This window comes from Ambystoma mexicanum, chromosome 6q (genome assembly GCF_040938575.1).
Source record: "Ambystoma mexicanum isolate Mex_15411 chromosome 6q, UKY_AmexF1_1, whole genome shotgun sequence".
NCBI classification, from domain to species: domain Eukaryota; kingdom Metazoa; phylum Chordata; class Amphibia; order Caudata; family Ambystomatidae; genus Ambystoma; species Ambystoma mexicanum.
Window position 1 is genome coordinate 1478541079 of NC_090937.1, and position 12220 is coordinate 1478553298.

General features: G+C 51.6%; 1 protein-coding gene across 1 annotated transcript; it reads right to left on the reverse strand.

Moving 5' to 3' along the window:
* Nucleotides 1-6191: 6191 nt before the first annotated feature.
* FOXI3 (forkhead box I3) lies at nucleotides 6192-9745 on the reverse strand. The gene is made up of 2 exons (XM_069632201.1): nucleotides 8910-9745; nucleotides 6192-7654 (listed from the first exon to the last, which is right to left on the reverse strand). Exons 1-2 carry the CDS (start codon nucleotides 9496-9498, stop codon nucleotides 7122-7124), a joined length of 1122 nt encoding a protein of 373 aa, XP_069488302.1. The 5' UTR covers nucleotides 9499-9745; the 3' UTR covers nucleotides 6192-7121.
* Between the last annotated feature and the right edge of the window lie 2475 nt (nucleotides 9746-12220).

Genomic DNA, 12220 nt, shown 5'->3' on the forward strand with positions numbered 1-12220 from the left:
GACCAGTGGTCTCAAGAGGACCCCGCCTAAAGGAGCGATGACCAGTGGTCTCAAGAGGACCCCGCCTAAAGGAGAGATGACCAGTGGTCTCAGGAAGACCCCGCCTAAAGGAGCGATGACCAGTGGTCTCAAGAGGACCCCGCCTAAAGGAGCGATGACCAGTGGTCTCACGAAGACCCCGCCTAAAGGAGCGATGACCAGTGGTCTCAAGAGGACCCTGCCTAAAGGAGAGATGACCAGTGGTCTCAGGAAGACCCCGCCTAAAGGAGCGATGACCAGTGGTCTCAAGAGGACCCCGCCTAAAGGAGCGATGACCAGTGGTCTCACGAAGACCCCGCCTAAAGGAGAGATGACCAGTGGTCTCACGAAGACCCCGCCTAAAGGAGAGATGACCAGTGGTCTCAGGAAGACCCCGCCTAAAGGAGCGATGACCAGTGGTCTCAGGAAGACCCCGCCTAAAGGAGAGATGACCAGTGGTCTCACGAAGACCCACCTAAAGGAGCGATGACCAGTGGTCTCACGAAGACCCCGCCTAAAGGAGCCATGACCAGTGGTCTCAAGAGGACCCCGCCTAAAGGAGAGATGACCAGTGGTCTCACGAAGACCCACCTAAAGGAGAGATGACCAGTGGTCTCACGAAGACCCACCTAAAGGAGCGATGACCAGTGGTCTCACGAAGACCCCGCCTAAAGGAGCGATGACCAGTGGTCTCAAGAGGACCCCGCCTAAAGGAGAGATGACCAGTGGTCTCACGAAGACCCACCTAAAGGAGAGATGACCAGTGGTCTCACGAAGACCCACCTAAAGGAGCGATGACCAGTGGTCTCACGAAGACCCCGCCTAAAGGAGCGATGACCAGTGGTCTCAAGAGGACCCCGCCTAAAGGAGAGATGACCAGTGGTCTCACGAAGACCCACCTAAAGGAGAGATGACCAGTGGTCTCAAGAGGACCCCGCCTAAAGGAGCGATGACCAGTGGTCTCAAGAGGACCCCGCCTAAAGGAGAGATGACCAGTGGTCTCAGGAAGACCCACCTAAAGGAGAGATGACCAGTGGTCTCACGAAGACCCACCTAAAGGAGAGATGACCAGTGGTCTCAGGAAGACCCCGCCTAAAGGAGCGATGACCAGTGGTCTCAAGAGGACCCCGCCTAAAGGAGAGATGACCAGTGGTCTCACGAAGACCCCGCCTAAAGGAGCGATGACCAGTGGTCTCAAGAGGACCCCGCCTAAAGGAGAGATGACCAGTGGTCTCAAGAGGACCCCGCCTAAAGGAGAGATGACCAGTGGTCTCACGAAGACCCACCTAAAGGAGCGATGACCAGTGGTCTCACGAAGACCCCGCCTAAAGGAGCCATGACCAGTGGTCTCAAGAGGACCCCGCCTAAAGGAGAGATGACCAGTGGTCTCACGAAGACCCACCTAAAGGAGAGATGACCAGTGGTCTCACGAAGACCCACCTAAAGGAGCGATGACCAGTGGTCTCACGAAGACCCCGCCTAAAGGAGCGATGACCAGTGGTCTCAAGAGGACCCCGCCTAAAGGAGAGATGACCAGTGGTCTCACGAAGACCCACCTAAAGGAGAGATGACCAGTGGTCTCACGAAGACCCACCTAAAGGAGCGATGACCAGTGGTCTCACGAAGACCCCGCCTAAAGGAGCGATGACCAGTGGTCTCAAGAGGACCCCGCCTAAAGGAGAGATGACCAGTGGTCTCACGAAGACCCACCTAAAGGAGAGATGACCAGTGGTCTCAAGAGGACCCCGCCTAAAGGAGCGATGACCAGTGGTCTCAAGAGGACCCCGCCTAAAGGAGAGATGACCAGTGGTCTCAGGAAGACCCACCTAAAGGAGAGATGACCAGTGGTCTCACGAAGACCCACCTAAAGGAGAGATGACCAGTGGTCTCAAGAGGACCCCGCCTAAAGGAGCGATGACCAGTGGTCTCAAGAGGACCCCGCCTAAAGGAGAGATGACCAGTGGTCTCAGGAAGACCCCGCCTAAAGGAGCGATGACCAGTGGTCTCAAGAGGACCCCGCCTAAAGGAGCGATGACCAGTGGTCTCACGAAGACCCCGCCTAAAGGAGCGATGACCAGTGGTCTCAAGAGGACCCTGCCTAAAGGAGAGATGACCAGTGGTCTCAGGAAGACCCCGCCTAAAGGAGCGATGACCAGTGGTCTCAAGAGGACCCCGCCTAAAGGAGCGATGACCAGTGGTCTCACGAAGACCCCGCCTAAAGGAGAGATGACCAGTGGTCTCACGAAGACCCCGCCTAAAGGATCGATGACCAGTGGTCTCAAGAGGACCCCGCCTAAAGGAGCGATGACCAGTGGTCTCACGAAGACCCACCTAAAGGAGAGATGACCAGTGGTCTCACGAAGACCCCGCCTAAAGGAGAGATGACCAGTGGTCTCAAGAGGACCCCGCCTAAAAGAGAGATGACCAGTGGTCTCACGAAGACCCTGCCTAAAGGAGCGATGACCAGTGGTCTCACGAAGACCCCGCCTAAAGGAGCGATGACCAGTGGTCTCAAGAGGACCCCGCCTAAAGGAGCGATGACCAGTGGTCTCAAGAGGACCCCGCCTAAAGGAGCGATGACCAGTGGTCTCAAGAGGACCCCGCCTAAAGGAGAGATGACCAGTGGTCTCACGAAGACCCCACCTAAAGGAGCGATGACCAGTGGTCTCACGAGGACCCCGCCTAAAGGAGCGATGACCAGTGGTCTCACAAAGACCCCGCCTAAAGGAGAGATGACCAGTGGTCTCACAAAGACCCACCTAAAGGAGAGATGACCAGTGGTCTCAAGAGGACCCCGCCTAAAGGAGCGATGACCAGTGGTCTCACAAAGACCCCGCCTAAAGGAGAGATGACCAGTGGTCTCACGAAGACCCACCTAAAGGAGAGATGACCAGTGGTCTCAAGAAGACCCTGCCTAAAGGAGAGATGACCAGTGGTCTCAATAAGACCCCACCTAAAGGAGAGATGACCAGTGGTCTCAAGAGGACCCCGCCTAAAGGAGCGATGACCAGTGGTCTCAAGAGGACCCCGCCTAAAGGAGCGATGACCAGTGGTCTCAAGAGGACCCCGCCTAAAGGAGCGATGACCAGTGGTCTCAAGAGGACCCCGCCTAAAGGAGAGATGACCAGTGGTCTCACGAAGACCCCGCCTAAAGGGGCGATGACCAGTGGTCTCACGAGGACCCGCCTAAAGGAGCGATGACCAGTGGTCTCACGAAGACCCCGCCTATCCCGCAGACATTGGGGAGGTGGGTTTTACTTCTATCCCGCAGACATGGGGGTGTGGGGAGGTGGGTGGCACTTCTATCCCGCAGACATTGGGGGAGGTGGGTGGCACCGCCTAAAGGAGCGATGACCAGTGGTCTCAAGAGGACCCCGCCTAAAGGAGAGATGACCAGTGGTCTCACGAAGACCCACCTAAAGGAGAGATGACCAGTGGTCTCAAGAGGACCCCGCCTAAAGGAGCGATGACCAGTGGTCTCACAAAGACCCCGCCTAAAGGAGAGATGACCAGTGGTCTCACGAAGACCCACCTAAAGGAGAGATGACCAGTGGTCTCAAGAAGACCCTGCCTAAAGGAGAGATGACCAGTGGTCTCAATAAGACCCCACCTAAAGGAGAGATGACCAGTGGTCTCACAAAGACCCCACCTAAAGGAGAGATGACCAGTGATCTCACGAAGACCCACCTAAAGGAGAGATGACCAGTGGTCTCATGAGGACCCGCCTAAAGGAGAGATGACCAGTGGTCTCAAGAAGACCCCGCCTAAAGGAGAGATGACCAGTGGTCTCAAGAAGACCCCACCTAAAGGAGAGATGACCAGTGATCTCATGAAGACCCACCTAAAGGAGAGATAACCAGTGGTCTCACGAAGACCCCGCCTAAAGGAGCGATGACCAGTGGTCTCAAGAGGACCCCGCCTAAAGGAGAGATGACCAGTGGTCTCACGAAGACCCACCTAAAGGAGAGATGACCAGTGGTCTCAAGAGGACCCCGCCTAAAGGAGCGATGACCAGTGGTCTCACAAAGACCCCGCCTAAAGGAGAGATGACCAGTGGTCTCACGAAGACCCACCTAAAGGAGAGATGACCAGTGGTCTCACGAGGACCCACCTAAAGGAGAGATGACCAGTGGTCTCATGAAAACCCGCCTAAAGGAGAGATGACCAGTGGTCCCCCGAAGACGCAGCAGAATACAATTCCAGAACAGGGCAGCAGCCGCAGCAAAAAGATGCATGTTTACTCCATGTACTTTACTTTATCAGATGTGTACCGCGCAACCATGCACCTGTAGGCTTAAGGGCGTGCATGAATCAACAGAAACTAACGAACAAAACGAAGACCATGGGCTGATATTCTTACAATCAGGCAGTTAGAATAGTAGTTTCTTCCTATGTTACAACGTACGCTACTGGTCCAAACATATCTATGGAGCTGTGAGGGTGAAAGTAGGGGCGCAAGATTCTACATGTCGGTTTTCTATTATTTTTGGGAGTATTTGTACTCCCTATTTTGATTTTTTGGGAGGATTTGCCCATTTTTAGGGAGTAAAAGTGACCAATACACCTCTTATCTGTGGGGCTGCCCTTATTGCATGTAGCAGTGAAAATGCTGTTTGGCGTTAATAGCACCCAACCCAACATGTGCTATCTTGAGTGTTAGGGATAGAAGCCATTCCTGAAACTATTTGGTGGGATGGAAGCCGGCTCTTGACAATCAAGCGTACGTCCCAGACGTGTGTGTGCAGCCTGCATGAATTCCACTAGTGCCAACTCAGGTGATTATCAATAATTGGGCAATAATGTCACCCATAATTACCTGAATTTACAAGCGTAATATAAAAATGTGATATCTGTCCAGAAGACAAACACTGATGAAGGAAAACCCAGAGTACCCGGCCCAGGAAAGCAAACAGTTCTGCTGCCTAACAGCAAGAGCTTTACATCTTAATTTCATCTCTTAATTAGAATAGCAGGTTTGTACACGGCACTTTAACAATTCCCCCTGTTGCTAAGCACTGTAATAGCTATTATTGCCTAATTCAATGTACTCAATGTACTAATTCAGTATCCTTCTTGGGAGGGTGAAGGGCTGAGTTAACTCCGCTGAGATTCGAACTTGCACCAGAGGTAAGCGCTTAACCTATGAGCTATCCACTCGGCATAAGCGGGTTCCGTGCACCGCCAGATATTTAAAACAAAATAAGATTGTGTTGCTTATCATGCTTCAGCCATGGGATTGTGTATAAGATATATGTCTGGGTGTATTCCTGGAGTAGGTGTGTACTTCCCATTTAAGTGCTGCGCAGAAAGGCATGGTCCAGGTGAGCAGTGCCATGGCTGGCCTACACTACCATTAGCAACGGTGCTGAAGATGGGGTAGGGGAGGGGATGATGTCCATGGGGAGGGTGGTGGAGTCCATGTGCTACTTATGTTGTATGCACGCTAGGGAACAGCAAACTGAATAATCGATATTTTTAATGACTTAAGTCAAATACATATTTTTTTATTGGTTAGCAAATTTCCAACAATTTAACACTATATTACATTAAAATATATATATATATGTGAATAACTAATCACACAATGAATTACAAAAGATAAAAACACACACACCTTACCATTCCCTAAAAACATTACTTCTATTTATTTGGCCAGTATGAACATGAGCTGCTGCATTGCAAGGCAGAAACCTTACCTTAGTATAACCCACATTTCCTGAAGGCCTAGTTAGGATAACAAGAGTGCCATTAAGGGGGCTTGCTTGCTCATGGGGGGTGTTTAATCTGAGTCACATCATTTGCAGATCTGAATCCAGCGATGCGTATTTGTTTTTAAGCTTTTGCTGAAATATCTGAATGCACACACGATATGATATTTGCAATACCCAGAGGTTTCTAAGCGCGACCCCGGGATCGAACCTGTGTCGCTGCTTCATATCATCTTGCTTCCAAGGCGAGCATGCACTTTGCCACTGAGCTATCCCCTGGGGCTCAAAGTATTACACCAGCTCCTGTCAAGGCAAAGAGAAAAGCGCGTACACCTGGGATTCTCAAGTTTAAACTTCCCCCACCACACACTAGACCATTGAAGAGGGAAGGCAGCTCTCGGCCAGACAGGATTCAGTACCCCACAAGATGGTTCCAGGCCATAGAGACACGACAAGTTTAGCGAATTCATTCGAATATTTATTCCAAAATATATAAAAGTGTTCACAGTTCGGTCCAGCTTTACACATTACGTAAAACAAATCAAATATAAAAAGGGCCAACGTTCCAAATTGTTATAAATAAGAACGGATCCGAGGGCATAATTTACAAAGTACAAAACCAAAGAAAATATATTTACACGTTGGCTCGATGCATACAATAACATATAGCTCGTTGGGCCTTTCCTTCTACGAACAGGAATCGCCGCCATCTTTGGTGTGCTTTGTTGATACTGGCAATAAATTAGCAGTAATTGGTCAGTTTTGTCTTTTGTGTTTACATTGTCCAAGGACCTCCAGTGGAATCCTCTTCGTCTCCCTCCAGAGGGAAATCGCACTTGTAAACAGGCGAGGGGGAGCCGTGCAGCGCGGCTGCACACACGTGTGCGTATATGCATCATTGTACAAGGCCACGCTATGTGAGACTTGGAAGGCGTTCATCCATCAGGGTCGTGCGCTGTGTTTGTGGTACGCACGTTGGGGGGCGGGAGACTTTTTATGTGCCCCTCTCGGGGGCTCCCGTCCTCAGCGTGCCTCTTGGTCTCTCAGTGCCGCTATTATGTTAGCCATGGGGCCACTCGTTGCCACATGGGCTTCTTTCTGCGTGTGCCTCATTCAGTCTCGTGGCTGACCTCCTGCCTCCCCCTTTACTTCCAGAGGCTGTCCTCCTCCGTAGCATCTTCCCGAGCAGCCATGACGGCACCTGAGTGAACCCCCTGGGTCTCATGTTAGTCTCAGGCGGGCCAGTCCTCGCCTCTAGGGCGTGCTTATGTGCGCCGCTCCCTCAGTCTCAGGGGCTCTGCTCGCCCCTGCCCTCAGTCCCAGGGGCTCTGCTCGCCCCTGCCCTCAGTCCCGGGGCTCTCCTTCAGCCCCGTGTGTCCCCCCGCCAGCCCGGGGTCACACCTCGGTGCCCTCCCGCGGGTAGATGAGGCTGTTGACGCTGAAGCTGTTGTAGAAGTGCCCGCTGTACTGGCTGGCCTGGTTGGCTCCGGGGAAGGAGCTGTAGTAGGCCCGGTTGAAGTGCAGGCCGCTGTCCTGCTGCTCGGCGGGCTCTTGCTGCTGCGGGGGGCTGGACGAGAAGCCGCCCAGGCCGGAGATGTTCCTCTGGGACAGTTCGTTGACTAGGCCGGGCCTACTGCTGGCCGGGCCCATGGAGGCCACGCTGCTGAAGAAGCTGTTGAGGCAGGGCGCGGAGGAGAGGGCGTGTGGGGAGGCGCTCTTCCTCCCCTCGGAGGGGGCCTCCAGCTCGGGGGAAGATGAAGGGGCCATGGGCGAGGTATCCGGGGCCTTGGACCCCACACAGCGGGCCTCATCCTCCACCTTGACGCTGACGCCAGTGGTCTCCGTCCTCCTCTTTCTCTTCCTGCGGAAGTTTCCGTTGTCGAACATTTTCTCACAGTTTGGGTCCAGGGTCCAGTAGTTTCCCTTCCCTGGAGAAGAAACGGAAGAGATGGGACATAGGTTAGGTTATGTTATTTATGAGCAATTTATAAATCGCCGAACTGACATTGAAATTGCCCCTTGGCGCTAATACACCCTGAACTCACATCCCATTACACAATTAAGTAGAACGTTTCACAACATGGGCAGTGGGTGTGAATCTACTCTAGAGGTTGAAGCGACACGTGCTACTTTTCAATATCTTGAAAAAACATTTTTAAAAAGGTAACACTATTGATGCTCTACATTCCTGGTTATTGATAACAGTTGGCAATTTGATGTAGCTTTGATACGCCTCCCTGCGTACACAATACACAACACACATGTATATCTCCAAAATGTAAGAAGCCTTCTGCAGCTAGATTACACAAAGTAAAAAGAAACGCGAGATAGATAAACTGGGGCATTGGATAATGGAGCCCAGGAACTATGTCCCTGCAAAAAGTCCTTAAAAAAACCAACACATGAACACTATGCAAAAGCACGGGAAAACCCTAATACAGGTTGCTTTGTGTAGCTCAAACTGCACAAAAAGTGTGTCTTATGCCGCCGCTCGCTTTTAATGTTGACTGTTTCATACACTACACCTGCGCCTTTTGCTCACCACGTAAATTACTGTGTATGATTACACATCGCACCCCGAGGCAGGCCTTCCCTAGAAGGGCGATGACACAATCACAGGGAAAGAACCCGCTAACTATTACACATCTTAACGATGAAGATACTCCTAGGAGGTGATTACAGAATCGTATAGATCGTAGCTACACAAATTAACAACTGGTGTATAGTGTGCGCACGTACTAGCACAAGTCTATTTTAGAACAAAGTATACAAAAAAATCCCAACACAAGCAAGGTCTGCATATAATATATACAATAGACTATTACAAAAAAAACAATTCGAAGGTATAAGGGTGGGGTGGAGTCAATCGTATTCCCTGTAACCAACCACACTTCATAATGAAGCAACTATGGAGAAAATATGCATTACTCAAAGTGTAATGCCTCCGTTTACACATGCTTGTTGCAAATACAAGGGCTTGATTAAAGCAATAGTACCAACTTTCTAGACCCTGGGAATACGAAAGGCTGAACCAGCTGATCTGCCTGTCTGTCTCACTACACGCACAGATCCCCGCATCCGACGCATTATCCAACTGAGCTATCCCTAACACTAGCGCCTCATGCACCGAGAGGGCAATGGAGCTGGGTAACAGGGGAATCGCAGCACGTAACATGGGCTCACCTGGGTCATCCTCGTCCCTGGGCACTTTCTTGAAGCAGTCGTTGAGCGAGAGGTTGTGCCGGATGGAGTTCTGCCAGCCCGCCTTGCTCTTCTTGTAGAAGGGGAAGTTCTCGGCCACGTACTGGTAGATCTGCGCCAGGGTGAGCTTGCGCTCGGGCGCGCTCTGGATAGCCATGGCGATGAGCGCCGAGTACGAGTAGGGCGGCCGCACCAACTTCAGCAGCTCCTCCTGCGAGGCCAGAGACAGCCAGCCTAGCTCAGCCCCTCCGAAGGAGCCCCCCTGCGAGCCGGGCAGGAGCTGCCGCTGGGCGCCGTACGAGGGCGGCCCGTAAGAGCCGTGCCCTCCAGTCTGCAGGTAGGGATTGCTGGCCGCGTTCCCCGTGCCATTGCCATTCAGCCACAGGTACGGGTTCGCGGAGCCGTTGTAGTCCGCGAACCCATAGTTGGCGGTCCTTTGCACCGGGTGCAGGCCCTGCTGGTGGTACATGCTGAAGCTGTCGCAGTAGACGGCCATGTCGGGCGCCTCGGGGGCGCTCTTCAGGTGATGCTGGCTAGAAGTGGGGGGTCCTGGCAGGTGGATGGAGTTCATACTCTCCCACAGTGGTGTCAGGTGCTGCCAGCTCCTGCTCTCCCTCTTATACCCAGGCTATGACAACACTCACCGCCTGCGGCTGAGGGGTGTGCCCGGGCCTGTGGGGTGGGGAGGGGTGCTCACAGTGTGCTGGGACGGCGGCGTATTCCCCTGGGTGCCTGTCTCGGGGAGCGCAAGTGGGAGGGATCCCCTGCAGAGGAGGGCTGTCCGGACAGCACTCCCCAGAGAGGCGCCAGGGAAGAACAATCCGTCTTTCTCATTCACTGCCTCCTGATCTGTGTCTGACACCGCGGGCGGGGCCTCCTTTCAGGGAGGGGGGGGGACCGGCGCGAGGTGTTAAAAGAGACTAGAGATGGCCCCCAGATCCCAGGCTGCCGTATGCATAATGAGGGCACTTAGTGGGCCGCACCCCTCACCCCCCTGCCTTCATGCAGGCACCGAGAGTACCCTTTTTTCTGAATGAAAACATTTGCAAGCACTGTTGGTAATGACCCCCTCAGCAGAGACCATTTCACATGCAGCGCCAGAAAACGTCTACCCTTGGCTGATGCTGATACGTCTACCCTGGGCCTCATTAGCAGATCAAGTGCTAAGGGCCTATTTAAAACCATTAGTATCATTATTAGTTCTAATAAGGTTACTACTGAAAATAACACACCTGTACCCTGATTCATGGAATTATTTGCGTGAAAAACGCAGATTTGCGCGCATTTCTGCCCAAAAATCCCCATACTTCCAACAGGGATTTTCAGACAGAAAGGCGCGCAAATCTGCGTTTTTCACGCAAATAATTCCATGGATCAGGCAAATTTAAATAATTGCAACTATTCTTTCTGTACCTGCATTTACTTATATATTTTTTATTAACTTTAGTGTTGTGTTTATGAGACAAGAACCAATAAAAACAAATGTTATTATAAATGTCCGTATTATTAATTGATCACACGTGTATATGGGGGCTTTGTAATATATGTTCCACGTAAGTGACACGGTGACGGGATGCAGTCTTTGCGGTTCTTTATTCGATAAGTTTCGTTGTCTCCCGCGCGCTCCTATGCAGTGCGCCCGCTTTCTGGCCAGTGGGTGCGTGCCCCGCTTGGGCGAAGGCGGCAAAGAATTGCGCCTGAAGTGGTCGCCTCCCGTAAGGAACTCCCCGGGTTTTCGAAGAGGAGGTGGGTGAATGGCACCCGTCACGGGTTCGACTGGTCCCAGCAGGTACTTTTGGCTGAATTGTTAACAAGTCATTTGTTGAAGTGATGCTTATCTATTGGAGAGATAAGTTCGAAGCTAAGAACTCAGGCACAATTAATGGTCCCTCTTAAAAGGGCGCTGGAGGACTGCGCCCCGCCCAGCCCTGCATTTCTGCCTTTCATCCTGTTCGCCCCGTCCCGTTTTCAGCTTTGCGCGGACGTCCCTGTGCAGAGAGAGGCAGTGGCATTAAACTCACCCATGGGCGAATTTATATTGAAGAAATTATTGAAACATACGCAGCATTAATCACCCGACTACTGTGTCACATTGCGGCATAGATGCGTGGGGGTGGGGGTCCCCGGTGCCTCTCTACAGTAGAGCCTAATTCATCTTCAGTGGGTTTGTGCCGGACCTTTTCCTAGCGCTGCGAAGACCGAACCATTCCTCGCACAGACAGGAGACCTCAGATAACATGGTGTGAAGTGTTTGGGTCAAATTCATTAAACAAAGCGCTAAATGCCTGCAAACTAATTAGCGCCATAAACAACATTGAGCCTATTTGCGCTTGTGAAAGTGTTGCGCTCTCCAGGGATTCAAGCAGTATAAAGCACAAAGAAACTGGCAGAGCAAATAGCTAGTTGCACACGAAATGCCCATGACACACCCCGACGCAAACCAAAACAAGCACCAACAAAAACAAACTTTGTGTCTGCCTTTACACCACCATCCAGCACCCTGGTGAAACTGCGACCCGTCACCAGTAACTCAGGGCAGCACCTGGCAAAACCGCAGACAGTCATAGAAGAAATGCATTTGAGTAACATGGAAAACGCGATTTGGCACATGGACAAAGAGACTGCAAGAAGTCTGGGTATCAAGATTCATAAACCTGTATGAACAATACGTACACTACAATTATAAAATATCAGGAAGGGTAAAAATATCCAGAGTTGAAAATAAAATAAAAATCCAAAATGGAACCTAACACTATACAACTATATACACTGGCAGCGGGGTACAATGTCTTGCAATGCTTCGAGTCACTCTCCTCATCCTCTGTCTGTAGCCAGCTACTGTTCTTGCCTGGAGGGCATGCAGGCCCTCAACCATCCGCCATCCTCCATCTCTCAATCCCTGGAAGCATCCTCCAGGATTGCTGCCCGCCTGCATGCCCGCCTCTCTGACACATCGGAGCCTGTGTATTTAAAATGAAGTGCAGTATTTTTAACCAAAGGGTGGGTTTTCTTGTGGCTAGTTTTCACAGTGACGGTGTTTGTGGGCTAGAAACCTTTCTTGGAGATAACAATGATCCCTTCAAACTATCCGCATTGATTTTTATGCTGCAGGGGAAGGGCCAGCACAGTGTTTTGGCATCCCTGTTGCAAGGGACATTGTGGCGGATGAGGGGGGGGCTAGTGCAAGAGCAGGACCTGCCGCTAGCACGGCCTCAGGAAACGAATATTATCCTAGAGCTGCATTTCCACCGCTCAGAAGAAGAAAGGGTGGTGCAGAAGGGAGACTGCAACCC